This window comes from Phyllopteryx taeniolatus, chromosome 13 (genome assembly GCF_024500385.1).
Source record: "Phyllopteryx taeniolatus isolate TA_2022b chromosome 13, UOR_Ptae_1.2, whole genome shotgun sequence".
Lineage (NCBI taxonomy): Eukaryota > Metazoa > Chordata > Actinopteri > Syngnathiformes > Syngnathidae > Phyllopteryx > Phyllopteryx taeniolatus.
Genome location: NC_084514.1, coordinates 3888769 through 3916275, shown reverse-complemented (window position 1 = coordinate 3916275; position 27507 = coordinate 3888769). Strand labels below are relative to the sequence as shown.

General features: G+C 42.9%; 2 protein-coding genes across 5 annotated transcripts; both read right to left on the bottom strand.

Annotated features, from left to right (window-relative positions):
* Nucleotides 1–126: 126 nt before the first annotated feature.
* vsx2 (visual system homeobox 2) lies at nt 127–8534 on the bottom strand. 3 transcript variants are annotated; one of them, XM_061795932.1, is made up of 6 exons: nt 8028–8534; nt 7316–7959; nt 6942–7029; nt 6424–6547; nt 2677–2857; nt 127–2074 (listed from the first exon to the last, which is right to left on the bottom strand). In XM_061795932.1, the coding sequence occupies exons 2-6, from the start codon at nt 7749–7751 to the stop codon at nt 1701–1703; spliced, it is 1203 nt and encodes a 400-aa protein (XP_061651916.1). In that variant the 5' UTR covers nt 7752–7959; nt 8028–8534; the 3' UTR covers nt 127–1700. The 3 variants fall into 3 exon arrangements, with proteins under 3 accessions (XP_061651916.1, XP_061651915.1, XP_061651917.1); XM_061795931.1 differs by having other exon boundaries at nt 7316–8534; XM_061795933.1 differs by having other exon boundaries at nt 127–2011; nt 7316–8534.
* A 5300-nt stretch (nt 8535–13834) lies between these two features.
* lin52 (lin-52 DREAM MuvB core complex component) lies at nt 13835–27113 on the bottom strand. 2 transcript variants are annotated; one of them, XM_061795855.1, is made up of 6 exons: nt 27083–27113; nt 26091–26165; nt 25967–26004; nt 25818–25884; nt 24571–24654; nt 13835–14808 (listed from the first exon to the last, which is right to left on the bottom strand). In XM_061795855.1, exons 1-6 carry the CDS (start codon nt 27099–27101, stop codon nt 14753–14755), a joined length of 339 nt encoding a protein of 112 aa, XP_061651839.1. In that variant the 5' UTR covers nt 27102–27113; the 3' UTR covers nt 13835–14752. The 2 variants fall into 2 exon arrangements, with proteins under 2 accessions (XP_061651839.1, XP_061651838.1); XM_061795854.1 differs by lacking the exon at nt 13835–14808 and adding an exon at nt 14815–23867.
* Between the last annotated feature and the right edge of the window lie 394 nt (nt 27114–27507).

The following is a 27507-nucleotide window of genomic DNA, read 5'->3' as shown; positions in this document are numbered from 1 at the left end:
AGAAGAGTCATTTCCACGTTACTGCTTGTTGTAGCAACACTTCCATCACCTGCCACACTAAAGTCTACCCGTCAGCCAAAGGTGACATTGAGTTTCCAACCACACGTTTATGCAGAGCATTATGCCAAGATGCTGTTCATTTGACAAAGCCGAAGACTTTTGAGAAAAGGCCCAGGACCTGAGCGAAAGTGGCCTTCAAGTAGCTTGATACAGAACATTTCAACACATAGGAGTGTGAAGTCAAGCCGTCAGTCTTTGGATGGAGATAAGAGGATGGATGAGCGGCTTTAAAGTGTTGCCTGTTAAAGTGATTTGAAATTAGACATTCTCTGCTTGTGGCCTTCCCCTCCCCTCCAATTTCATCGGAAATTGAAGGCTCTCAACTGCGACGGATTATAGGAGCTAACCCAGGCATGCAACCGGGGAAGCTAGGGGTGCAAGGGGGGCTGCGCTAATGAGGCGAGCCAGCAGAGCATCAACAAGTCGCTGCTGCACCGAGGAGGCGACTGGCACCGTTGCACCAAGTTGAGCCAGAAGAAGAGTTGGACCAAGGACACCAGAAAGTCACATTTAATCATAAAAGATGTTTTCTTTTTTGATGCTTTGAGTTGTACATATTTGGAAGTGATACTACTCAAATTGTGCCACGGAATACATCACTTATATACAGTAGTCATTCTCAAACTGGGGTAACTTGGGGGTCCGCAAAATTATTTGTAATAAATTATGTCATATCATTGTTGTTTTAAAGTGCTAACCTACATATGGGGACCGGTGTGCCAATTCAACAAACACACTACACCAATTATTCCTCCGTATCTCAGCTTTGGCCAATTGAAAGCTCCGATATGATGGTGAAGTGTCACATCTGTGTTCAGCATTTCTAGTTCTCACGCTTTTTCTGATGTATGTATGTATGTATAGTATGTATGAAGCACATACCTCAGGTCAAAAGTTTCCAACATGGATAAATCACTGCTTTCGCAACATATACTGTAACTAGGCACCATGTTTTTGGCAATGTTCAGCGCTATTGAGTCCATGATTGCCTTCAACCGGGCTCTTGTCGTGAAAATGACTGCTAATATTTTTTTTCTTCATCGGAATTAAACTCGCTAATCGCTGATTTGAAAAGTTGTCGCTAGAGCGGTCGGAAAAAATTGCTAAGTTGGCAAGACTGAGCGTGCTTTTTGTAAACTCTATGTATGCAGCTTTGCTGTTAGGGGAGGCAGTGCATATCAGCTCGTTACATTGGATAAATATTGAAATTACACTAATTCATTTGAATTTGGAACATTTCTATCAAACAGGTCAGAATTATTTAGGTTAAACCGCTCAAAACATGAAACATTCCCATGGCATTGAGAGGTACGGTAGGTACTGTATATTTAGTTGGAGGGGTCCTTGGGGGGGGGGGGGGGGGGGGGGGGGGGGATCCCTGTAAGGGGTCCTTGGACCAAAAAAACTTTGAGAACCCCTGATATACAGCATAACACAGAACAACAATTAAGTTCCTCCTCTTATTCGAAGACTGCCGGCAGGATGGCTTGCATTGAAAATGTCACCATTCAGGATGTAAAATGGTAAATGTTTAAAAAACAAAAAGGGCGTTGCGTTTCCTGTGTCGCAGGGAATCATCCTCATGAGAGTCCAGATGCAGGGTGCAAGCGAAGAGCCAATGAGAGGCGAGTGTTGCGTCTCTACGGGCTGCGCGCCTCCTCCTGCGCGGGACTCCGAGGGGGGCCGCTCTTCTCCCTCTCGTCCTCGTCCAGTCTGTCCTGACAAACCGTCCCGAGCACTTTGGCACTGTGCTCCTGTGCTTTGGCCCGGAGAGCAGCGATGCTGTTCTCTCTCAGTTCCTCTTTAGAAATGGCCGACTCGCCCTTCGACCTCCGCTCCTCCGCCTCAGAGTCTTCGGCCCTCTGAGAGCCGGGCGGCGGCGGCGGCTCGTCGCATTTGGCGGCCGCCGGATGAGGGGGCGCCGGGGTCTCCGCGGACTTTTTGTGCATCCCTGCAAAGAGTTGCGGGCATTCAGATTTAGAATAGCGTCTGTTGATTGGTAAGCCATCTTGAACTGAAAACAGCAAGCAAAGAAGGTTGTGGTTTAGAACAGAATGCTGCAAAAGACAACAGCAGTGAAGGAACAAGATTAGAAGGTGAAGATATTCAACGGAATGGAGAAAGTGGCATGTTCCGGTTTTGCTGAAATGAGAAAGGACATTGTTGTACGCGTGCCATTAATGCTATCACTGAATTAAATGTTCAAAAAAAGAACTACTCATATGGGACATGAAACCGTACTTGGGTAGGAAGAAAGGTAGGTGGGAAGGTAGGTATGGAAGGAAGGAAGGAAGGAAGGAAGGAAGGAAGAGAGGTACTGTACAGGAAGGAAGCAACATAAGGAATGGAGGCTGGTAGTAAGGAAGGGAGGGAGGTAGGAAGGAATAACGGAAGGAAAGTAGCTTGGTATGGACGAAAAAAGTAGGAAGGGAGGAAGCAAAGTACTTGGTCGGGCTTCCAGTCTAAAGAAAGAAAGAAAGCAGGCAGACAGGAAAGGAAGCGTGGTTGAACGGCTCTCGATAAATGCAAACTATTCCATGTGAGGAATTGAAGCGGGGATGGCCGGCCCTCAACACAACGATGAGGAAGAGGACGACGACGAGGAAGGCGACCCACCTAGCAACCAGGGGGCACACGACTCCATGATGCCGTCCTTGGCCGACTTGAGGATGGACTCCGGCAGCGGGATGGAATGTCTGACCATGGCCCCGTAGAGGCCGTACTCCGCCATGACGGTGCTGCGACCCCAGCACTTCTCTCTCTTCCTCCACTTGGCTCTGCGGTTCTGAAACCACACCTGCAACAACACAACACGCGTCTTACCGCGTTTGTAGTTTGCAATCGTTTACGCCTGCACTGCATTATGGGCCCAGGTGCTTGTAGGACCCCCCCGCGAATGTAAGAACAAGGAATTGTCTTGAAACATATTAGCGACAAGAAGCGTAGTTAATGTTTGTGCAGCTACTGATGAGCTCAATTGTGAAGTTAACACAGCTCACTGACCTTGGAGGGTTTTATAGATGTAGCTGTTCATTCATGTAGTTCAAGTCAAAAGTCAGGTACAGTCTCATAAAGTCGAGTCTTTTGTTTTTCCCCAGCGTGTCCTACAATTGGGGAATCGAGTCAAGTCACGTGACCCGAGTCCCCCAACTGTGGTAGATGATAAAACTGTATTCAATACTGCAATGATAAGCGCATTCTCAATCTTTATAGCAACAGCAATGGGGAACTCGTTAACAATGATGGACCAGTTAACAGTGGTGCACACTGCAAAGGGACATAATGACCAATTAGTTGATGAATTGATCAATTCGATCGTGTGCAATTAATTGGTGATTAATCGTGTCTTGAAGCAATTGAGGAAAAAGGGAGCGCAATACTCAGCTGAAAACAGCAGAGGTGCTCTTGATTCAATCTAGTTTGTGGCCTGAACAAGTCAAACATGACAGCTGAGGCCAATGTCTCAAAACAAAACTGTCATGGAAACAGGAGTTAAGAACATTCAGTGCGCAAGTTTCTCTCATCCATTAAATATCGTACACTCAGATGGAAAATGAATGAGAATGAGTTCACCCAGCACATGTCGAATCTGAGATTCGACTTCGCAACTGACCCTCCTCTCCAGAACCAACTTTTCAACCATCTCGGTGACCTCAACCCCAGGTTGAACCCGCCTCAGAGTCCACACACTCGGCTTCCTCATACGAAGTCATGTCGGTGGCATTGAGGAGTTCTTCGAAGTATCGGGCCCACCCATTCGTAACGTCCCTAGTCGAGGTCAGCAGCGCTTCATTCGCACTAGGGCTCAGGTCTCGCTCTCTCTGGCTCTCTCTGGACTGCCTGCCCACCCATCAAGTGTGAAATTAAACACCCCGGTAAAGTTTTCGTTATCCGCCTATTTCTGAAAACAGCAGTGGTATGGTTAAATTAGTTATTCCTTTGCAGTCTATTTCGCTGTCGCTCTTAAATCAGCTAATTTCGGCAGGACCAAAAAAAATAACTAGTCAACTTTAATACATTTTTTATCCTTGGGGTATTTTCACAAAAGCAAGTCACGTGCATGATATTAGGACACCTGGAGAGTATTTCAAATCATTTTTGAAAAAGCAAAATCTGTCAATGTGGAGGAATGCCATTCACGACAATGCGACAGATTCGGAGAGGCAAGATATTCCCCATCTATGGCCTTATTTAACAGACTTGCTTGATGTTGCCAGCTCCAAGAATGATTGGTGGCGATTACATAAATGAATAGATAAATAAATACATAAATAAAACCAAAACCTCTGGCGTCCAAAAATGATCTATTCTCTCATCTGAAAAACACATCCAGGTAAGGCGTATTTTTTTTCTGTTGTTATCATTAGCTGATTAAAAATAAATAATACATTAAAAAAAAAAACATATCACAACTTTAGCAAAGCTATGGAAACAAATTTTGATAGCTTCTTCTTCTTAGAATGAGCACGATATAAAAGTGCGAAACTATCTTGTGTGCAGACATATTGTTTTGTTGTGGCAAGTTATTAAAACTGGCAATGCATATAACTGACAGTAAAAAAAAGAAAAACAAAAAAAAAAGAAATCACTTTTTTTCCTAATTTGTTAAAAGAGTCAGACTTGGCAGGAGTACTTGATGAATATGATCAGTTACAAACATCATCCATCTCTGGCTCCGTCTTGTGCCTCGAATTTGATATGCAAGAAAGCACTGCGCCCGAGGAAAAACAACCAAGCAGTCCAGTGTCTTCATTTGTATATGCACGAAACAACTGCGCTTGAGGAAAAACAACCATTCAGAGACAGAAGATGTGTTTTAAGAGGTGTCAATCATTTTGCGCACACTCGCGGGCACACACTGTTAAATCTAAAATCCATTGATTGAACCCGAACAGCCTCACTTTGTAGCACCTGTACAAAAATGACATTTTAATTTAATTTTATTTTATTTATTTTTTGTGTGAAAAACTGGCATTTCGGGTTTTACTTTTAAATGTCCAAAGGCTATGTACACTAACAGTTACATACTGTGACCTTTTTGTTTAGTGGTGTGGCAAGATTCTTTCCCATATCAAATATATGTGCCTTGGCTCAGAGAAGTTTGGGGAAGACGTTTGCGAGGAGGCGCAGCTACCCTGAGGAACACCGGCGTCTGATTGGAAAAAGAAGAGAATTTCAGGCCCGATCGATGGCGGCCAGGCAGGCGGGCAAATATCACGGGAAATTAAACTAGCGGGACTCGGGGGGACAACGCTATTGACCCGCGCTAATAAATTCAATGCAGTTATTTCATTGGCGCTGCCCCTCCTGCAGCAGCCCCCGAGCCGCTCTCATTTAACTAATTACGCGCAATGACGAAACAAATAAAATAATAATAATAATAATTGGGCGTTCATTTGTATTTATCAGAGGAGCCAGCCCGAGCCTATTTATTTATGACTTATTTATGTATTTGCATGCAGTGTTATTTATTGGGAGATGTTGCGGGGCCCTTAATGAGAAACGAGATTAAAAGGCGGGCTCGTGCAGGCAGATGGATTGGGGGGGGCGGGGGGGGGGGGGGGGGGGGGGGGGGTCACGCCGCAATCTTCTGCCGCCGCGATCGCTTGATTAGGTCGTTAGTGTCTGCTGCCTCTCCCGCACAACAAATTGTTTCACATTCCAAGTGAGCCTGATGAGGAACGATGCGAGAAACGAGGCGTCACTCAGCCACCGGGGGGGGGGGGGGGGGGAGATGAGCAACGTCGCCATTCCAAAAACCTCCCAGGACATAACATTAGGTACACCAAGCTCGCCTTTCAAATGTTTGGATTTCGCCGTGGTTATGGTTGTGCTTGTCGGTTTGATCCTCTCATATTCAAAACTGCTCTTTGTATGATGAGAATGCATGGTGGAAATTACAAGCACAATGCTAAAAATACAAATATTGCTCCTCTGACCGTGTCAATGGAAACTGAGTGTTATGCATTTCTCAAAAAGAGAACACTCTTTTAAAAAGCAATTTGCTTGCAGTTTTCATGATAATACAAACAAAATGGATTACAGTATGATACATACATATATTGCTATAGAGGTGTTATGAGCAAGAACATGTGACTTGAAATTTAAACTACATCAACAGGTGACTGGAATTCGTAATTTTTTTCTTTTTTTTTTTAAATAATCCTTAAAGAGATCTTAAAGTAACACATTCGGGAAAAACTAACATTTATATTGTGACTAAACAGTGCAAAAATATAATGTGTAGTGGCAAACATTTAAATGTGAAACTGGAAACATTTTGGATTTAACATCACTATGGTAATATATTTATTTATATGCAGGCTTCCGTCATATCTAAATCCATATTTGTGCGAGACTGACCTGTATTCTGTCTTCAGGTAATTCTGTTTTCATGGCCAACATCTCTCGTGCGTACACATCCGGATAATGGGCCTCGTTGAAGGCCTTCTCCAGCTCCTCCAGCTGGTACGACGTGAAAATGGTCCTGTTTGGGTTCAACTCGTTCAAATACAATACATGCACAAATCTCCTTTTCTTATTTTTCTCGAATTATACCTCAGATTTATTTTTGATGGAAATGTAATAAAAAACACCCTATATTTACAGGGGTGAACAAAGTCCCCAAAAATCATAAGGATCATAATAATTATTATTTTAAGAATAGCAGTCTAATCTTATTTAGTGTTTACTAGAAATAATTGACATTTAACATACAAAAAAAAACAAAAACCAATGACCACTCTTGTTATTGTGTGTATATTATTCTTTATGGCACAAGAAAGGCTTTATCGAAGACAGCACATAATTGAAAAACCTTGTACCGTGTAAGAAACATTTTTTTTTCAATGTAGATTCTGAAGACTGAATTCCAAACTGACCTGTGACGTCTTTTCTTGCGTTTTTTGCTCTGCGCTATCGAAGACTTGTTGGACAGTTTTCTTTCACTTGAAGACAAATCCTCAGAGTCTGGAGAAGGAAAATGACAATATTTCGTCTTATCACATGAAATAGCATATTTTCATGTTTTATTCCATGGAAATTTAAATGTAGTCCACTCTCAAATCCAAAAAAAAACAAAACAGTAATAGTTAAATATGCACGATGCTGACAGAACGTGTATTATTGCGTTGTGGTGTGGCTGTTTTGATTATTGTCTTATAAGACGATAGTAATACATTTTTCAGTACTAGTAGACAACTATATGTGATGTGATGTGATTTCCAGCACCAAATAGCAAAAGGAAGAGGCTGACCAGAGCTTGCGGACTGTCCCGCGTCCTGCATCCGCCCTGCAGCGGAGGTGTTGTGCGGCTGCAGGTGAACGTCTTGCGGCTCCAGCACGCCCTCCAAAAACGCCGGCTGCCGGTAAAACGCCGGAATCCCACCGGGGCCGATTAATCCCATCCCGACACCCACGCCGGCGTGGCCCAGCACGGACCTGGCCGCGATGAGATGCGCCCCGGCCGGCAAGGAGCTCAGCGGGCTCCTCGGGGCCGAGGACGGCTCCTTGTTGAGCCCCAAGATCTCCTGGATGCCGAAGCCCGTGCACCTGCCGGGCGGGTGGATGACGGTGGTCTTGGCCGGCTGCTGGTTGTTGATGCCGCTGCCTCCATTTGCACCCAGAGGAGCTCTTCTCGTCTCCGCGGGGTTTAAAGTTCCCGACAGCACCGCGCCTTGTTTGCCCGTCATGGTGCGTTGGCCTCGGCTGGGAGGATTTTGGGATTTTGGTTGTTTTTTTTCCCCTTCAGTGGATGTAACAGGCTGCTCCCCTGTGCATGGTCCTCTGTGCACAAGTGCATGCGGGGGGCTTCTTTACAAAATGGTCCCTTTATCCAACAGGTCCATCCCGACGAGAGGCAGGGCTCGGCAGCCAATCAGCAGCGAGGATTCAGGATTCCTGTGGATCATCGTGGATGCATGAGACAGACGCCCTTTCCTCACACTCATCGAATCTAACACACTAACCATTTCCGATAGGAAAGGAGACAGCGTTTAAAATGAGGTGCAATTAACATCACATTCTTCATGGAAAACATTTCAAACAAAACAAAAAATCCTCCCCAAAACATAAATGCTTTTCTGCAGCTCATCGACGCATAATTGATCTCCAGATGCCGCGTGTGTGGAAGGCAAATTCATCACACGCCAATAATCAAAGGCCCTCTCCAAAACACGACAGGTGGGCGACGTACGTGGAGCCAGCGTGCACGCGTGTGCTTGTTTGCTGCATGCGTGGGCCGCGCACCGCCTGCTAATCCCACAGCAGCAGATTAAAGAGCGCCCAGCTCGCCACCGAGAGAAGACGGGGAAGATGATACACGTGCACGCTGACTGCATAGCGTACGAAAAAGGGCCGAATCACATCAGATAAGAAAATAATAACATCAACAACAACAATGATAATAACCACACCCGCCTTTTGCATTGAAAACAAAACAAAAACAAATTATTATTGAATATTATTCACCGAGATATTGAAGAAAATGTCTTTTAAAAAATATCAACAATACCAGGGGGAAAAGGCAAAAGATTTTGGCCATTTTTTCCTCCCTTGGCCTATTCCCAAAATGTTTCCACCAAACGGGGGGGGTAAACACACCACACCACATTTTACAATTGGGGGCATGCAGGGGTCGGCGACATACAGCTGGTGGGAAATATTCTGCTTGAAAGTCTTTTATCTATCCACCAAGCAATTGTAAAAACAAATATAAGAATTCTCGTCTTGGATCATATTTTATGTTTAACTCGTACCTAGAATTTTGGGTTTACCGCAATTTGGCAAAGAACAATTGTTTTCCATTCACCCCTTCCCAAATCTCGCAGGGACAAAATCACAAACAAAATGCAAAATTAAAAAGAAATAAAGAAAGAAACTAAGACATTACATGCATGCGGGGTGAGCAACATAGGGCCATTTGGCCATCATATTACTCCATCTATAAAACAACTCCAATTTCAAGGAACTGTTATAAAACAAACCAAAAAAGTCCTCAACACAGACTCCACAAATGCTCGTTATATATAATTATTGATCGATCACGGTGTCATTCTTTTTTTCATGACTTTAGTAAGGCAGGCAGGATGTCAGAGTAGTTAGTAGTTGGCATGTCTGCCTTATAGTCGGGGTGTCCCGGGCTAAAAAAAATGAATCAATCAAATAAAAAAAGAATAAAATATTGGCGAAAGTTTCCCACCGAACAGAGGAAAACCTAATTAAAAATGAAAATTAAACCTAATTAAAAATGAAAATCAGTAAGACATTAAATGCAATAGCATACATGGGTGGGCAACCTACAGTCAGTGGACCATACATTGCCTGAGAGCATATGATTTGGCCACATGCTATATTCTATAAACAAACATAAAACCTCAAAGTAGTGGTTATAAAAAGTTGCGAACATTTCATTCACAAATTCCAGGAATAAGAATCATAAACATGGTTGATGATTGCATCGTATTTTGTCATACAATGAGTAAGGCTGGCAGCACGGTAGAGGTTAGTTTATCTGCCCCACAGTCAAGATATCTCAGGTCTGGCCCAAAAAAGGGGGAAAAATAAATAAATGAAAACAAATAATTCACCACCAAGAGGAAAAACAAAATTCTTCAAAACATTCAAATCAAATAATGCACACACTGTAGGACAATACATCCTAGGGCATGGAAGGGTGGGCAACCAACTGCCAGCGGGCAATATACAACCCAAGATCATTTGATCTGTACACCATGCAATTCTAATAATACGTACAAATTCAAATGAACTATTAGAATTTAAAAGACCTATACCAAGATGTATGATGGAGTTTTTTCATGAATGGGCCCCAACGGGAAAAATATTTCCTACACCTACTACTACTAGCAATAATAGCCAATACCTCCATTTATTATTTTCTAATTGCATTGTGTTGACATTTAAAGGACTTTGGCCCAATGATTGCCATAAAACATTGCCTTCTAATGTGTTTCGACTCACATGGCAGTGACAGCGACACGTCAATACTTTGTTAAAAAAAAAAAAAAAAAAAGCAGCGAGACTTAACAGCGCATTCTAATGCATGGCACAGTATTTATTTACTATAATACTGACCTTAGCTGCTCCAGTCTGTGGGCGTCTTTTGCATACATCACCATATTATCATCTTGAGCATACAACAAATAAAGTGCAATATTGACTTACAGAGTCATAGCACAAAGCTGCATGCAGGTCCAACGATCCACTAACAAAGTCGTAATTCATATCAAACATTTGGAAATGAGCCGCTGATTTGGAGGCAGGAACATATTGCTGCTCCAATTAGTGCTGGGCCTCTTGAAACTAATTAGGGCCTATTTAGTGGAAATTCCATTGATGAAGAAATCAATGTTATTAGGGTATGCTAATGACACATCAGCCTGTTGGGATCCAGCCATTTATTAATATGGAAAGGGATGGGGGTGGCATGGGCCATGTTTGGATGGCCTGCCAATTACAGGCAACTTTGTGCCCCCCCCCCCACAGAGCACTCTTATCACTGCATCCAGAGAAGCACCTTGTTTGTTTGTTTGTTTATTGATGGAGGGCAACACTATATGGCTTTTACTAATCTCCTGCATGAGCATGGTGGCATGCTGATTTGTATGCAGAGGAGATGCAACCTAACAAAGCTCCAGATTAAGGGAAGATTTACAGTGGCTGGTGAACATGGTGGTGCCCATCAAAGATCATGCAGATTAAGAAGTAAACAGCTGTTGTGACTTTATTTTTCACATCACGCAAAAACAGAAAAATAGTCTGAATCGGAATAAGAGCACCGCCCCGGATGATGATGGTGGTGGTGTGCTGCAGTTCAATAAACTCAGTTTAAAGAACGTTTCAACTTGATGACAGCGCCCATGTGGAGTAGAGTCAGGAAGCAGCAGAAAGCGGTCCACTGCTTTCCCAAAGATACCACCCTCCCCCTTCCAAAAAAAAAAAAATAAAAAAGTTTTTGCAAGGTCAGCAGCTTTCTCATGGCCCTACTGCAATTAATGGCATGTTTGGTCGCTGCCCGTAGACATTGCTTAATTAGGCGAGGACTTGATTAATTTGTACTAATTGACAGCTAATTTAAGGACTGGGGGGCACATCGGACTGACATTTGTTGGGGCACAGAGGGTATGTGGGGTTAAGGCTTAACCCCCCCACCCCCCACCCCCCCAGCCTGTCCGCCTCCATGTGGATGAGCAGGTCTGCGGACACGGACCCGGCCAAACGTGGTGACATGCAGGCGCCGTATTGATAGTGTCAGCTTGGTTACATGTCAGCACTGCATGTGGAGTGATCCATGTGCTTGTACATCCGTCAGCACCGACATGCATCTAAGGCCATGAAGGCAAAGACAACAAGGTCAATTTGTAACTGACTGTTCGAGCAAATTTACCGTGAGGCCCAAAAAGTGTCCACTTTATAGTGATTATTTGAGTCTTTGAATTGATTATTTATGATTTTCTTCCCCAAATTAGCCTTAACCCTAAACTACGAGGTCTAGTTTGCAAAAAGGCCATCCCCGATGAGCAGCAACAGTTAAGCGTCCCGAGACCAAATCCAGATCAAGTGAACTGTTTTCATTTATGAGGAGAACTGTAACACCTGGAGAAAAGGTTTGCAAGTATAAAGGGCAAATGCAAAGTTGCAGGTAAAGATCTGAAAGGTGGTTGTTCAGAACTGGAATCAAAACCGGGGACATTCGTGCACTGCTTATCACTTTTCAACTCTCTACTGAATAGACTTAGCCTAAATCTAGGTTCATTTGATTTTTTTTTTTCCTAACTCCCTGTGATCAGCATGAGGGAAGGTGTCATTCCACACAAAGCCTGGATTGGGTTTTCATGGGTTAAAATGTGTGTAAGAATGCCAACTGAAACCGAACGCAATAAAAAGATGTTCCCCACACAATCCCAAAATATACTCCCCAACCAGACTGGGGTTACAGAGAGAGTGAGAGTTTATACAGTCACCCTAACTCTGGCGCATAAAGTGGACTAGCAAAGACGACAGATCCAATGTAACCCAAAAGGTATAAAGTACCCGATGCTCAGTTAACAGTAGCCTACATAATAGACTTAGCTAGAATAGATACTAACCGTAACACCAGGGTAAAAATTGATAGCCCAGAATGAACCATTAGACGTCGACTGCAAAACGTGTAGTGGGTAATACAAGGTATGTCAGAAAAGTTCCACGACTGGTGTCACAAAAGTTATATTTCAAATCCAGACTACAAACTAAACTAACTAACAAACCATTTTTCCCCCCTGGAGTCGAATGCACTTTGTCATAGTTTTTGCCACACCTTCATGCATTCCTGGAAAAATTCTTCCGCAGCTCCATCATCACCACCATCTTGATGTCATCCATGTCTTCAAAACAGGTCCCCTTGAATTTGGGGAACAGGGAAAAAAACAGATCTGATGAGTTGGGAGGTTGCTCCAACATGGCAATGCTCTTCTCGGCCAGGAACTGTCCGATGCTCAAGGTATTGTCAGGGTGACGCAGTCACGAGGTGTCCTGCCATATCTCTCGCCTCTTCTCGTGCACTAAACGAAGCAAACACTGTAGAATCTCTTTGTAGACGATCTCTTTCTAGGCTGCTCGATCGTCTGGCCCGCTTTGAAGGGGAAATATTGGAGTTTGCGTTTGAAATACATCTTTTTTGTTTTTTTTGACACCAGACCTGGAACTTGTCTGACACAGCTTCCATAACCACTAATCTGAAACCTGAAATTGTGATTCCAAATATAAACTAATTGTAAACCTGGAATGGACTTTTTTGTTTTTTTTTGGATAGGTCAGAACATAGACCTTACGCCTGAAGTGAAAATTTTAGATAACTAATAACCTATGGTATAAAAATTGGAATAGCCCAGAATATACCTTACCCCTTTGGTATAAAAAAATTGTGATAGTCCAGAATACAAACTGACCCTAACGCTGCAATGCAAAATGGAGTACAGTAGTTCAGAGTCTCAGGGGAAGCCGGATCGTCCACCGTGGACTGATCGCCATTTCTAACCTCCAGGGTAAAAAGGGGGACAGTGCAGATTAAACACTCGCTCTTACCCTGGCAGATAAAGTGGACTACTCCAGAATACACCCTCACTGCCATAAAGTGAGAGAATACACCGCAGGCTATAGAAGAGGCAACACTATTTTAACCCCATTGGGCTGTTGCACCGAGACACAGCATCTCTCTGTGGCCTGCTAAATCGTACAAATGATCTGTGTTGTTCAGACGGGTGACCTGGGTGGGTGCGCGAGGTGAAGTCACCGAAGCAGAGGCGGCCTCTGTCCGTGTGAATCGGAAAGACGATTGGGGGCTTATTAGAGGCCCGGGGAGAAGTGTAACTTGTTGGCAGCGAGCGGCCAGAGACCGAGCGACATCTCCAGCCGGGAACAGTCAGAGGCATTGTCTTACCTAATTATGGCCGACCAACTTCTTTTTGTTTCCCATTCGGCATGCCTGTCTGATTCTCTTTTTGCCTGACCGCTCGCTCCGACAATGCTGAAGTGTGCTAATTAGAAGAGAAATGGTCCTAGTAATTATGTCAACTCTGATTAAAGGCGACGACAATGAGCAATATTATTTTTACGCAATGTTTTGTGTATAAGGGACCCTGCTTCCAAAGCTCATTAAAGGAAAAGCACTGCACTGGTGGCGCAGGGAGATGCTTCCTCATTCGCTGTCTGCACAAAGTTATGGCCCTAAACATTTGATTTCAAACTCAGGTTTTGTGGTATTTCAATCAAAGTCCTCTTTTCATTTCAAAACATTTATTTTACCAAAACAAGCAGCAACATTTAAAGTATCATTAAACTGGAAATGACTATAAATAACAAAGATTGAACAAAGGCAGCCGGCATGGTGGACGACTGGTTAGTGTATCTGCCTCACAGTTCTGGGGATCGGGGTTCAAATCCCGGCCCCGCCTGCGTGGAGTTTGCATGTTCTCCCCGTGCCTAGGTGGGTTTTCTCCGGGCACTCCGGTTTCCTTCCACATGCATGGTAGGCAATTTGAGAAATCTAAATTGCCCATAGGTCTGAATGTGAGTGTGAATGGTGGGTTGTTTATATGTGCCCTGTGCTTGGCTGGCGACCAGTTCAGGGTGCACTCCATCGCCCAGAGTCAGCTGGGATAGGCTCCAGCATGCCTGCGACCCTAGTGAGGATATGCGGTACGGAAAATGGATGAATGGATGGATGAACCAAAGCAAAGTCTTCGGGAGTTTACTGCAAAGTAAATAAAAACAGTTTATGGGAGGAAAACAGGTTCTCAGACCACAACCAGAGAAAGGTTTTCTGCATTGACAACTATCCATCCATCCATTTTCAACACCGCTTATCCTGATTAGGGTCACGGGGCGCTGGAGCCTATCCCAGCTGACTTCGGGCGAAAGGCGCACTACACCCTGAACTGGTTGCCAGTCAGTCGCAGGGCACATACCGACACGGACAACCAGTCGCACTTATATTCGTACCATCACTGAGTGGGAACTGGACCCACGCTGCCTGCATCAAAGTCAGGCGAGTGTACCACTACACCATCAGTGCTCATTGACAACTAATCTTTTCTCATTATTATTATTATTTTTTTAATACATTGTTGGGCAACAGTTAATCAGTTAGTTGGATTCATCTTGCAGAAGTATAGGAGGGAACGATTAAAAGATGTCACTTCTTTGGCCTCTCCAAGATGTTCAGGAACTTCCCTCTGGTCATTTCTCTGGCTGTAAAAAAAACAAAAAAAACAAGAAAACTGAATTAAAGGTGTGAAGAAAAAAAACTTCGACCGAGAATTTTGTGCCAAACAACTTCAGACAATCTGTGATCAACATCAGGCTGCAGCTCCATCCATTCTTGGGCTGTACCATTAGTGATTCAAAGCATGAATTTAATACGTGCAGTGTCACACTGGGAAGGTAATTTACACAAACTGTTAGCCGTCTGTTCACTCACAACACGGTAAACAACATGAAAAAGAGGAGCCTTATGAGTCGCTTGACTGCACGAGCGTTCCGATGTGCTCGTGCGTGAACATTATGTATGCATGCAAAGCATCAAGATGAGAGAGCAGAATACAGAGAGGCAAAATTGTCTCTATTAATTTTATCATGTAATTAAGGAGCATGACCAAGTGCAAGATAACTGAGAGACAAGAAGTCTATATAAAAGCCCTTGTCGAATGCCATCAGGCTTTTCCTAAACATTAAATCTAATTATTTAAGGTGAAATTGAAAAGCTGTGAGGAAAAGTGTCCCCCCCCCCCCACAGCACAACGTACAACGTCCCAACTTCATTGGAATTGAGGTTTGTACAACACAGTGCTATTTTACTTTATTAAAGCCCCGTAACAAAAAACAACAGTGGATTTGGGGGGACTGGAAGGGATTACTAGTAATGGCATTTCAATTAATTTCAAAGAAGGACATTTATCGGATGTAAGAGTAAATCGAGCTACAAGCTTGGCCACAGAATGACCAACTCCTAAGTCAAGGTACCACTGGATATGTGAAGAAAATTTTGTTTCCCTAACGCTAACACCAGCTTCTCCACCCAGCAGTTTGGACAAGTTCAGCACTTGTGGTCAATGGGAAATGTCCAGCATGGTAGTGCGTGCAGTGTAATGCTGCAGGTAAAGGATGGAAAATACTGTAGTCATGTTGTAACCCTTCGTTCTGGTTCATGTTTTCAGAAATGTATGAGACGAGTGTCACTACACAGCAATAACAAAATGATCCCGATTTGAAAGTTGTCTTTTCCGAGCACCCACTCATTGCTGAGGCCCTTACTGTACGGCCCCTATTGAGACTTCAGCGCCTTTCCTCCAGTATCATCACAGAGCCTGGCATTGCACAATCCAGGTACATTCATCTCTTTTTGTTCAAGATGAGAAGAAGCTCCCGGTTCCGCTGGCGCTTTTATGAGCTGCCGAGCTGGAATTACCTCCGTGACTTCATTTTGCACATCACACAATATAAATGTACGGGGCATCAGTGAGTACTGATTACAAAACGGCATTAAGCAGAATGTCATCCACCTTCATAATGCCTGCAAGAGACAACTGTCTGCTGCTATAAAAAAAAAAAAAAAAAAAAAAAAAGACCCCTCCTCCTGCACATGGTGGCTAATGAAAAAGCTGGGCCCAGTTGGTAATCCTGATGAGGTGCCCAGTATGGAATTATAATGGCGCTCGTTCTTGTGGGCTCCACGTCACCTTGAAGTGTCTGCCATTAGGTTAAAGACGATGCTAATTCAAATGCCACAAATTAATGTTGCACTTTGCCATCGCCCTAAACATCTGGGGCACAGCTGGACATTCACAGGACGGGTCTGATTGAAGCAGTCATCAAAATGCTTGAACGCAATTACACTGGGATGACCCAAAGCCACACTTTCTTATTAGGAGCAGTTGTGCTGGATGACTGTCTGCAGCAGTTCATTTTTATATTTCATTTATGATGCGGTGATCTCGCTCTCCTCTCTCGTCTTTTCTTCAGCTACTGATGAGCCTCGGCTGAAGGCGCCATGCCTCCCGAGGCCCCCCAAAGCCGCTCATTAATTACAATTCACTGCATAAAATCAGCACTTTACGTTTTTGCGTCCAGCCTATCAAAAAACGCAGACAAATTATCGGATAATCTTTGTCACAAGAAACAAGTTTTATGTTGTCTGGAAACCACGGTGCTATTAGAGCAATATCTGCAAATACGTTGTGGTGGTTTGTGTAATTGTGAAGAAGCAATCTGTTTGCGTCAGACTTTTTCCTGCATAACTACTCGTGAAAGCGTAAATAATATCAGTACTCATTTCGTTTTATGAATGCAGACTGAGTTCAATGTCGCCTCATAGATTATATTTTAATAACACAAATGGCAGCAAAAAGAGTTGAATTAAGACAGCTTGTATTTTATTCTATATGCCGATTTTTTATTTTTTTTTGCACACAATCACTCAAAAACTACCGATGTAAAAAGATAAAGGATCATGCTGGCAAACTCCAATCACAATCCCTCACTTCAGAGACAAGCACTCAACACAGACACAAGCTTTGTCATACAACAGGCAAAATCAATACTGATTAGGGGAACTTAGAGATTTGTTTAGTTGATTAGAAAGGTCAATTACTAATTTTGAACTAAGTTAATCAGCATCTTGTTAGTACTGCCACCCATACTAAATGACACCTTATGGATTGCCAGGGCTTGTTCCTTGCCCTGCTGATTTGCCGCCATCTCATTATCATTTAACGGCTATGGGCTTCCATCGGGGGAACTGTAGACTGTATGCAATTACTGACATTCCGGCATGCATTGCCTTGAACCAATTTGTTATTATTTCCTGTTACAAATAAAGCGGACCCTCCAAAGTCGCACACAATCCATTCCGGGACCCTTAAAATAATTGTGCGTTTCAGTCAAGCTGTCACATCACAAAACCTTGATTAACTAAGCAGGCAATGCTTTAAGTAACATTAACATTCTCAACTGTAACAAGCGTGAAAATAAGTTAAATGTGTGCATTATTACGTACTCACCATTAACTATGATGATCCTTTTTTAAAATCAATGAACTTATTATTGCTTTAGACATATTGTACTGAGCAGCCAGGCCGTGCATACCCACTCCCTGTTGCACTAAGTTCACTTCCATTTTTGGTGATCAACACCACATTTTTCTTCTTGGCCATGACATTTACACTTTGGGATTGAATTCACTTTGGAGATATTCACTTAGCTGAAGTCTTGTATGTTACCATGCACGATGACGTCTTAGTGTTTTTGTTAACGGATTTTTGTACCCAGACTTTCAGGCATTCGACTTTGGAGGTTCCACTCTGTTGCAAAGAAAGCTTCGTAGGGTCCTCGCTAAAGTAGGGGCTGACTGTTTGTATGCCGCTTCCAGACTGTTGTAATCCTCTATAGAAGACAAGCTTACTCCTGAATACATTGTTGTTAAGAAGATTAAAGTATATATTGAAACAGATGAATGTGTTGTGCTGCTATTTAAAATGGTGGCTTTTTTTCAAAATTAAAAAGACCAGGACAGAGTTATTCACCTAAAAGAAATTCTGCGTCACACCTCAAATGTTTTCTACGCACCGTGCACCATTAAATTGTTTTCATTTGCAGCAAATCACAAGCGGTTGGAGTGTAAATGAAAAGGAAACGCTGCAGCGGAACATCTTACTTGCGCGCATTTATGGTGATTGATCTGGGTGTCATTGTCACAGCCCACCACCACCACCACCACCACCACCCCTCTCGACCGCAATTCCCCTGTGTATGAAATGAGAGTAATCATCACTCCACCGCACCGCACCGCACCCACCTTGCACCTCTCTGGACAGCAAGCTCCCAGTGAGCTGCAGGACCCCTGTTAGCCCCAAAGACAGATGACCACCTGGGTTAACAGGAGTCCCGGACCCCGGCCCCGTCTGCCCCGATTCACTTTCATTAAGAGCTAAGAGGACTTATCTGACCCTCGCTGCCCGTCTCCAAGTGTTGCTCAGCTATTACGGCCTGTAAGCTTTATTTAATGGGTTTAACATCCACTTTCGTCGCCCTCCTCCCTGAGGGGACAGGGGAGACACAGAGGAGATGAAACACACGCACGGAAACACATCACACATTCAGGCCCCCCCCCCGCGCTCCGCCTAGCGACGCATACACCTGACGCTCATGTTTGTGTTCAAAATTCAATTACCCACTTATTGATACTTCACAGGGATATTTAAGATGCAGACACGAGCTGTGATTTCCCAAGGGAGCCACCGGTTCCTCTTTATGTCCCAGTCGGGGCGGGGAAGGGGGGAGCTGCTCCTCCTCGGTGCATTTCCGCCTCATTGACACACACACACACACAGACCAAAACAAACACACCTGCACCTCGCAGCCCTGGCTCCTTACTATGCCTGTTCAAGAGGTGTCCTTATTAATAGGCAATCAGTCAAGAATCATTCATTAAAAAGCCTAAAAGGTTTTACACCCACACTATGATTAGCTGGGAAGGAAAATTCAATGAATTCCTAATGCCTTTATGGAAATGAGGTGTCATTTCCGATCTGCTCAGGGAAGAAGCAGACAGGCAGAGACGAGGAACCGTGTATGTGTGTGTGTGAGTGTGTGATCATAAAGCTCTGCCTCGTCTCCTTTCACACAGCGCCAACACTGATGCTGTCGAGGATATGAACAGGCTTCTGCAGACACAGCCGCAACCTGCTGCAGACATTCGGGTCCTTAGCTTGGAAAATGTTTGCCAAACTATTTTTCCAACACTGGACCACTAGAACTCAAATCAAACAGCAGTCGTGGTGAAAGTCTTTAAAGGGTCACTCTACAAAAAAAGCAGGCATGAGGAAATGTGGAAGCCAGATTCTGTGGCAAACCACGCAGCCATTTATAGTGTTGAGCCCATGAAGAAATTGCCTACAGGTGAAAAGAGGAGCCCAACGTATTAGGAGTGGTAAAGAGGAGGACGAAGAGGGCGAAGAAGGGTATCCTCATTCAGCGGCTGTCAGCACAGGCACTTCATAACCGCCCATCCTTTGGTCAGCCCGCCCTGATGGATTGATGGCGCCACATTAGTGCCAGTTGGGTCGAGTGAATGCAATCATATTCAACGGCGGCACACTTCTAATAGGCCGGAGATTGATCCTGGGGGTGCGGAGGAGGAGGTGACAAAAGCGGGGCCATTAGGAACTGTCGGGGCGGGGTGACCTTCAGGCTCACCTTCACGTAAACAGAAGCAACAGGGGTCGGCGCGGGACTACACAGGGCAGCCTCGAGATGACAGGTGGTCCTGTTAAACTGCTTTTATTCGAGTTTAATCTATTAACAATTCAGATTTGGTCTGATATCCACTTTCTAAACAGGTCAGGCAAAGGTTGGCTACTCATTTAAGAACAAAAACATCCAAAATTAAAAACTAGGAATGGGCACCATTGATAAATAATTGATATCTTTATACTGTATGTCAGAAATGAGTGAGGTGAACTGTGGGACCATTTGCTCATTGAAAACCACAAGCCGCATTTAGAGAGGGTCGTTTCGGCGACCGCAGTGATTCCCAACCACTGTGCTGCAGCACATTACTGTGGCGTGAGAGACCGTCAGGTGTGCGGCGGGAAACTATCCAATTTCATCTAATTAGGCTGAAAACGATTATTCATTCCCTACACATAATGTATCTTTGTTCATCTATCTGTACCAGCAACATATAGTGACAGGCAGAAAAGAAATAAATGCTCTTCCACTTGAGGACAAAGTGAAAATAATACGTACATATATACAGTACGTACAACAGAATACAAGTTTTGTTTTAACAAAAAAGGCCCAGTTTTCACAATGAGTTGGTAAATATGTGAGTACATTTATTTTAATACACAGTATATATTATAGCGGTGCAACGATTAATCGACAACTATTTTGAGAAATTGATTAATCACTTATCGACCGTGTTGAACTTAAAATTGTTCAAATCCTCGGAATTTCAGTCTTTCAACAATAAATACTGTATTCTCAGATGTCTGTAGTCCTTTATGAACACAGACTGATTATCATTGTGTTTAATCAAAATAAAACAAATGGCAAACAACTGCTTTTACTTTGGTAAAATAATGATCAACATTTTTCTGATGTTACGGACCCAAGCAGTAACTGAATCATAATATTAACTTATATTTGCACATTTTCTGCACTGTCGATTTGAAATAATGTTTGATCAAAATAATCGTTTCTTTGGTGGCGTGCCAAAATTGAGTCACAATCAAACATACATCACGAACTCACGATCACGGGTGAAAAGACCTAAAAAAGACCTAAAGCCCCCATACGAGAGTAGGTGCGATGTTTTAAACTCTGTGGAATACCTTGTAGATTTAAGAGCAGCTAATAAAGAAGTAATAAATATAACAATGGTTTGACATCTTGGAGTCAGTTTCCCTTGAAGAATATATTTTAACTTTCTAAGATGGGTGAGATAAATATCGTGGCTTCGCTAACAACCCCAAATGGACCTTTGTTGTGACAAACAGGAGATGTCACTATAGATCTGAAAGTGATGATGAACTTTGCATAAGAAGCTTTTGCATCCTGGCATGTTTCTTGTTGCACCCACAGAGAGCAATTAATTATTTAAACTCACTCAAAACGTGCTTGTTCATTTACTGCTTGGTTGAAAGTAGTCAACTTTCTGTGAGTCTCTCATTATTCTTTTAGGGATGTTATTAAAAGGCGCTTCAGACACAACAACCTATAATAGAAAAAGTGCAACTTGACACAAATGAGAGATAATGCCAATTAATGAGCAGTGCCAAGCCTGGATGCTTTTAATTAAAAGCATGTTTACCAGTGCAAGTGTTAAGCAGTAGCCTCCAGCACACAAGCAGGATAGACTACCGCCATCGCCACCTTGGAAAAATCATAAGCAGAGGCCCTTCAGAGTGTCCCAAAGGAACACTCAGCTTTCAATTACCTCCAATAACAGCGCTTATCAGAGCACTTGGCTTTCCCCGGGGACGCGGGGCCTGCTGCCCGCAGTAGGCGGCCCGCGACAGAGGCATTCATCACGGGAAGGAATAACAGCTGGGCCCGAGGAAGAGGCACGCGTCAAGCCCCAATGGGAATAGATCACGCCAGCGTCACACGCAGCCATTGTTGGAGGTACAGGTTGAAGTTGGGAGGGGGGGGGGCTTAGGGTATGCCACGTCCTCCCAGTGCATGCATACTGATGAACAAACATGAGCGTATGATGGGTCCACAGGAAAGAAAATCAACATGGGCTCAGTTAATATAACGTGAGCTCAAGGGAATGATTTTTATGTGTTGATTTTTATCTTTTACTACAGGCGGCTGGGTGAGTTTTCACTACTTGATTGTGCCCTGCCCATTAACCAGCCTCCTCTTTAATGGTCCAGTCCACATGCCCATGGGGGAGGGGCGGTAAATCCTGTCCCCTTGCCCTCGCGACAGAGTCTCGTTTATGGGTCCCGAGCAAGACCGCGAGCGTGATGAAAAAGTAGCTGAGATTTACAAGCCCTCCCCTGACAGCCAGGAAAAGGAGAAAATTAAACAAGAGAGCCTTAAACAGGCCCCCCATTACAGGGCAGCTCCGACACCGATAATAACCATCATTGTGTCCCGTCGAGCAGGGCTACATGACAAGATTACAACTCTTGCAGTGTTCTACCTGTGACAGTGAACACCCTTATACCAAGTGGATTACATGCTCCTCTGGGTTAGCAGTAGTAAACAAAAGCTGCACAATCCACATTATCCTTAGCGTCGTATTTACCCCTCTTCAGCCCTTCACAGAAAATATGTCTCAAATGACGCAGTCATCATGTGTGATGTCATGACAGGCGACAGAAAATCTTTTGAAGCAAAACTTATGAGATTCTTCTCAATGAGTGCCGATCTACAAGTTTTCCTTGACTGCTATTCATTCAAAGAAGCATAAAGAACAATTTCTGCCTAGCTTTTGCAGTGATCTTTTTTCCACAAGAATTAATGTTACTGCCGATTCACATCCCACTCTCTGTCCAAAGTTTGGGAACATTTCATGTTCAAAAATAAATAAAAATATATTTTTTTAAAAAGTAGTTATAAAGTGTCTACTGCAAAGCAGAACTAACTAACGTACCTCAATAGCACATATATGATCAGCAACACAAGGTATCCATGTGAGCTATTTTAATATAGCCTACCACTGCTAGTTACAACGTATTGTAATACCCCCACAAGTGGCCAAGGATAGAAACACTTTGCATCGCAATAGTGAACAAACGGTAACAAAATGAACACGTAAAAAGCACATCATACACAAGCTGCTACAGCCACTACTGATGCCCAGGCACTCAACACGCAGACTGGCCACTAAACTGAGCTCACAACAGCCAACTCTACACTTTCATTTGCTGATTCCAATATCACACACCAGGCCCCACCTTTAAAGCCACACACACGCTAAGTCACAGATATTATAGTGTCAACTTTTATGGGATTAATTGATAGAATAATCGGTAGAATAATCAATTCTAAAAAATGTTTGTTAGCTGCACCCTTCTGTTCACAAATTCACCTATTTGTGTTTTTTTTGTGTGGAATACTTCTTCACATAATCGCTAAAAATATCAGTTTTTGTGCTCTTTTCGTAAATGCTCTAAGATTCCATAAAATGGAGCCAAAGCCCTAAAAGTAGTAGTGGTGTCAAGGAAGTAGGGCTGGGAGATTATATGATTGCGATTACAGATCGCACTCAATCGATCTTGGTGACCAGCTGTGTGCCTATTTCCTCGATCTAACGTGGCGGGAATGCGTGTGTGACAAAAGCCGATCAGTGTCGTCCTTTTCCTGCTCCACTTCTGTTTGCAAATTGTGGAAGTAACAACACAACATCTGACAGTGATCTTTTATTGCTGCTTTTTTGTTTTCTTCGACTTGGATATTGTCAAGACAAAACAAGGAAGGGGGAAAAAAACACATCACTATAGGAAAAACAACTACAACATGGACTAGGAAAATGGGAAGGTCATCACTTTCAAAACCAATAAATACAAATGATGGCTAAAGGAAGCAATAACGATACGGAAGCGTGGCGACACCACCATCAACAGGGACGAGGGAGCATACATTCTCCCTCACACCTGGGATACCGTTTGCAACGGCTGCAGGGTTGCCTGACCCGATCAGCTGTTTTTAAGACACGTCCCACCAGGAAGCAGTGACAGCTCTGACGAAGGCCGGAGTGACAGCCGAAACTGTCAGCAAGGTTAGAGATTTCCTCTTAACTGGGGGAAAAAAATGGTCTGAACAAAAGAAATTGCTGAAAAAAAAAGATTCATTTTGGTCTCATTTTTTATATCACATAACCACACATTTGAATAGGGATGTGTCGTCTTTTTATATCCACTGTATACAAGAACTTCTTTGAATTGAACTGATGCTGGCAAGTGAAAAATTCTCCTCATGAAATAGGCGGTGTCTGTCATCAGCCTCAGCTTGTGTGTTATTTCACTGGAAAAGTAAACAGCCATTCTCTCTTTGGAAAATTTGAGCACTTAGCTATAGCTCTCTAATCCACACTCCAGTGGGATTATGACAATGGAGGTAGTAAAAGGGAAAAGGATTAAAAACTAGATTTTGCATGCGTCGCATGCATCCAGCACTTGCTTTATTATCAGCGCTCGTAGTCGTGCCTGTGTTGCTAACCTTTTCCACTGTAACAAGATTGACCTAAATCTGTTATTTTGACAGGAAACTTGTTTGAGCGATCTGATCGCAAATACACATTTCTACCGAGGATCATGCTGAACAGTTGGAAATTGAAAAGGCAACAGCCGCCATCTAGTGGCCAAATGAGAACTTCCACGTATAATCCTTAAATCAAGTTTAATTGAAAAGAATAAATTAAAGACATGTTTTCATACTTGCACGGAGTTCGTTATTATCATCATTCGGTTGGCAAAGGGCCTGTGTTCTCGCGGTACTTACATTCTTCTAAGCCCAGTTGATAACCAAGGTTCTGAAGGCCTTTGACCTTCTCCATGAGATTAGCTGTTGTCAAACTACCCAACTCTGCAGAGAGAAGAATTTTTTTTAAAATAAATAAATAAATCATCCTAGCATACTAGTCATTTTCCTCACACACACAAAATATTTTCCAGGTCCATTTTGACCCAGACCAAGAATATCCTAATACTTATTGTCTATATCAAATTATGAACTACAGAATTATTAGAAGCCTGTCAGACATTAATAAACGGATGGATGTTCCAGAGAAAATAGAAAACAATTTTTTTTTTTTTTAAAACCACATACAGTTCTTGGAACTGTTTCAGTCTCCCTCTTGAGCTCTGTTACCACTGTCCCATAAAAATATACACTTATGGCACGAACAGTTTCGAGATTCCCACCAAGACCACCATTTTCTTTGATTTATCACACAGGCGCCAATCTAAAATCTATTTTGGTAGACACAGCCTCAATATGCACAACAAACTTGGTAGCACCTCTACACAAGAATGATATTTTTAATTTGTTTGTATTTTTGGTCCCTTAAGAAAAGCCATCTGAAAAGTTGAAGTCAAGGCAGCACAATAACAATTGTTATTACTAGTGTGTCTTACCGTGACACACCGCCTCTCCACCAACATGGTGAGAGGGCCAACTTCAAAATAACTAGGGTCGCAGGCGTGCTGGAGCCTATCCCAGCTGACTCTGGGCGAGAGATGGAGCGCACCCTGAACTGGTCGCCAGCCAAACACATGGCACATATAAACAACCCACCATTCACACTCACATTCACACCTATGGGCAATTTAGATTTCTCAAATTGCCTACCATGCATGTTTTTGGCACGTGGAAGGAAACCGGACTACCCGGAGAAAACCCAGGCAGGTGCGGGGAGAACATGCAAACTCCACACAGGCGAGGCCGGATTTGAACCCAGGTCCCGATGTGCTCACCAGTCGATCACCGTGCCACCCATTATAGATCATTGTCTTTTTATTGTGTATACCATTGTGTATATTTGTGGGTCCTTTGGGTACTTTAAGAAAAGCATGTCTGACATTTTATTAAGACACCTGGGAAGTAGTTTAAATTGTGAAAAAGATGCAAAATGTGTCTCTTTTAACCAGTTTTAGGAAACTCTTCAGTACCTCACAAAACACACTTCAACACTATTTATATGTACATTTCCTCTTTCAATGTTTGTATTCTACTATTTGGTGCACTACCTTTTAACATCTCAATGTCCTCGCTCTCGAGCTCAGCCATCCACTTGGGCGGTGAATTTGTGATGGGCTGTGGCGTTGGAAAAAACAAACCATTCAATTAGAGACACCCGTCAAAAGAGCTCAGGCTCAAAAGAGAAATTACAACTCACATTTTTACAAGAGGCAGCAAATTCAGCAACTCCGGGCACTGTGTAAAAGAGGACTTGGATTGAAACCAAACAACTAAACAATCCAAGACAATGCAAAAGAACAGAGAAGAAATTTAGGCCTCACGCTGCTCAGGCCAAAGGTCGGGTGATGCTCTGTCCAGCTTCTCAAAACTGAGCAAAGAGGTTTCAAAATCTTCACCTATCAAGACAAAACAATAGCTTATTTGAATTGATTTTAATATATTGTTGAGGCATAATTTACCATAAACTACATGACAGCGATAAGAAGAAACAGTATAACAGTATAGCTCTCAGTATTATGCAGTGCTGTTCTACACTACTGCAAACCAAAACAACAACAACAACAAACATAATATTAAATGTCTGCCAGTAAATCAAAACAGTCTATTAGTACTTAATACTAATAGACTCTTCTGAGCTTTTTCTTGCAACTGTACCTCATTAGAGCAGGGTTGTCTTGTTATCTTAACAGGCCACATCGTAGTTATGGTTACTTCTCATACCTTACCTAAAATGTGGAAACCTCCCCATCATATCAAATCATTATAATTGCCCCTGCATTTCAAGAGTTGCCTTGTTATAACTAGGCTTGAACAGTCAGGTCAAGCAACAGTTTTGAAAAGCACACAATTTTGGTAGTGACCAGGATAAAGAGGAACATTTAAATTGTAGCGTCAGTCAGTGTTATGAGTGCAGCACGAACAACAAGAACATTACGCCAACCCAACTCGTTAAGGTCCAACATTTATGTCATTTTTGTGTACACAACGTGGTTAAACGATAATGTAACTCGCTGATTTAACCTCAATGTGTCACAAGCGGAGACTTAACATTTCTAGCAGCTAAGCAACAAGCACATTAAGATGTTTGCATGTGTCAAATGTCCAATGTTGATGTTACTGTACATTCGACAAAAAACACAAGTCCACTTGAAGCGTTCGCTTAAAACGGACATTTGAACGGAAAACATACACGACGAACATGTAGACTTTGAGCCGTTAAAATGTTTGGGTGAGGTCGAGGATGATTTACAGCCCCAAACAATACCGAAATAGGAACAGACACAGAACGTCTCGGTAAAGAATTAGAATTTACCTCCATTTGGAGACGCCATCTTCGAATTGAACATGTGACTAACGTCAACCAATAGAAGCAGGCGTTTTCAAAGCAACGTTCAGGATGTAATTCCTCTGATTTGCCTCTAGGGGTCTACCAAACACTATGTATGAAGAGGTGGGTCCTAAATACTCAAGTACTGTATAGTTAATCTGGTAAATGTTGAAGTAGATATTTGACTCCTTTATTTAAGTATATAAAAAAAAAAAAAGTTCACACTCTGAAATTTATTTTTTGTCCAACATCTAGTTTCAATTATATAGAATATCCATTTTAATAACTTGGCACAAAGAACAAAAGAGTTCCCTCTTCTACTAACTTTCATAGTGCTCATAATGGGAAGACTTGGACTTTACCCTTTTTCTGTTGTGTTGTAATCTCCAAAGGTTAAAAAAAGTAACACT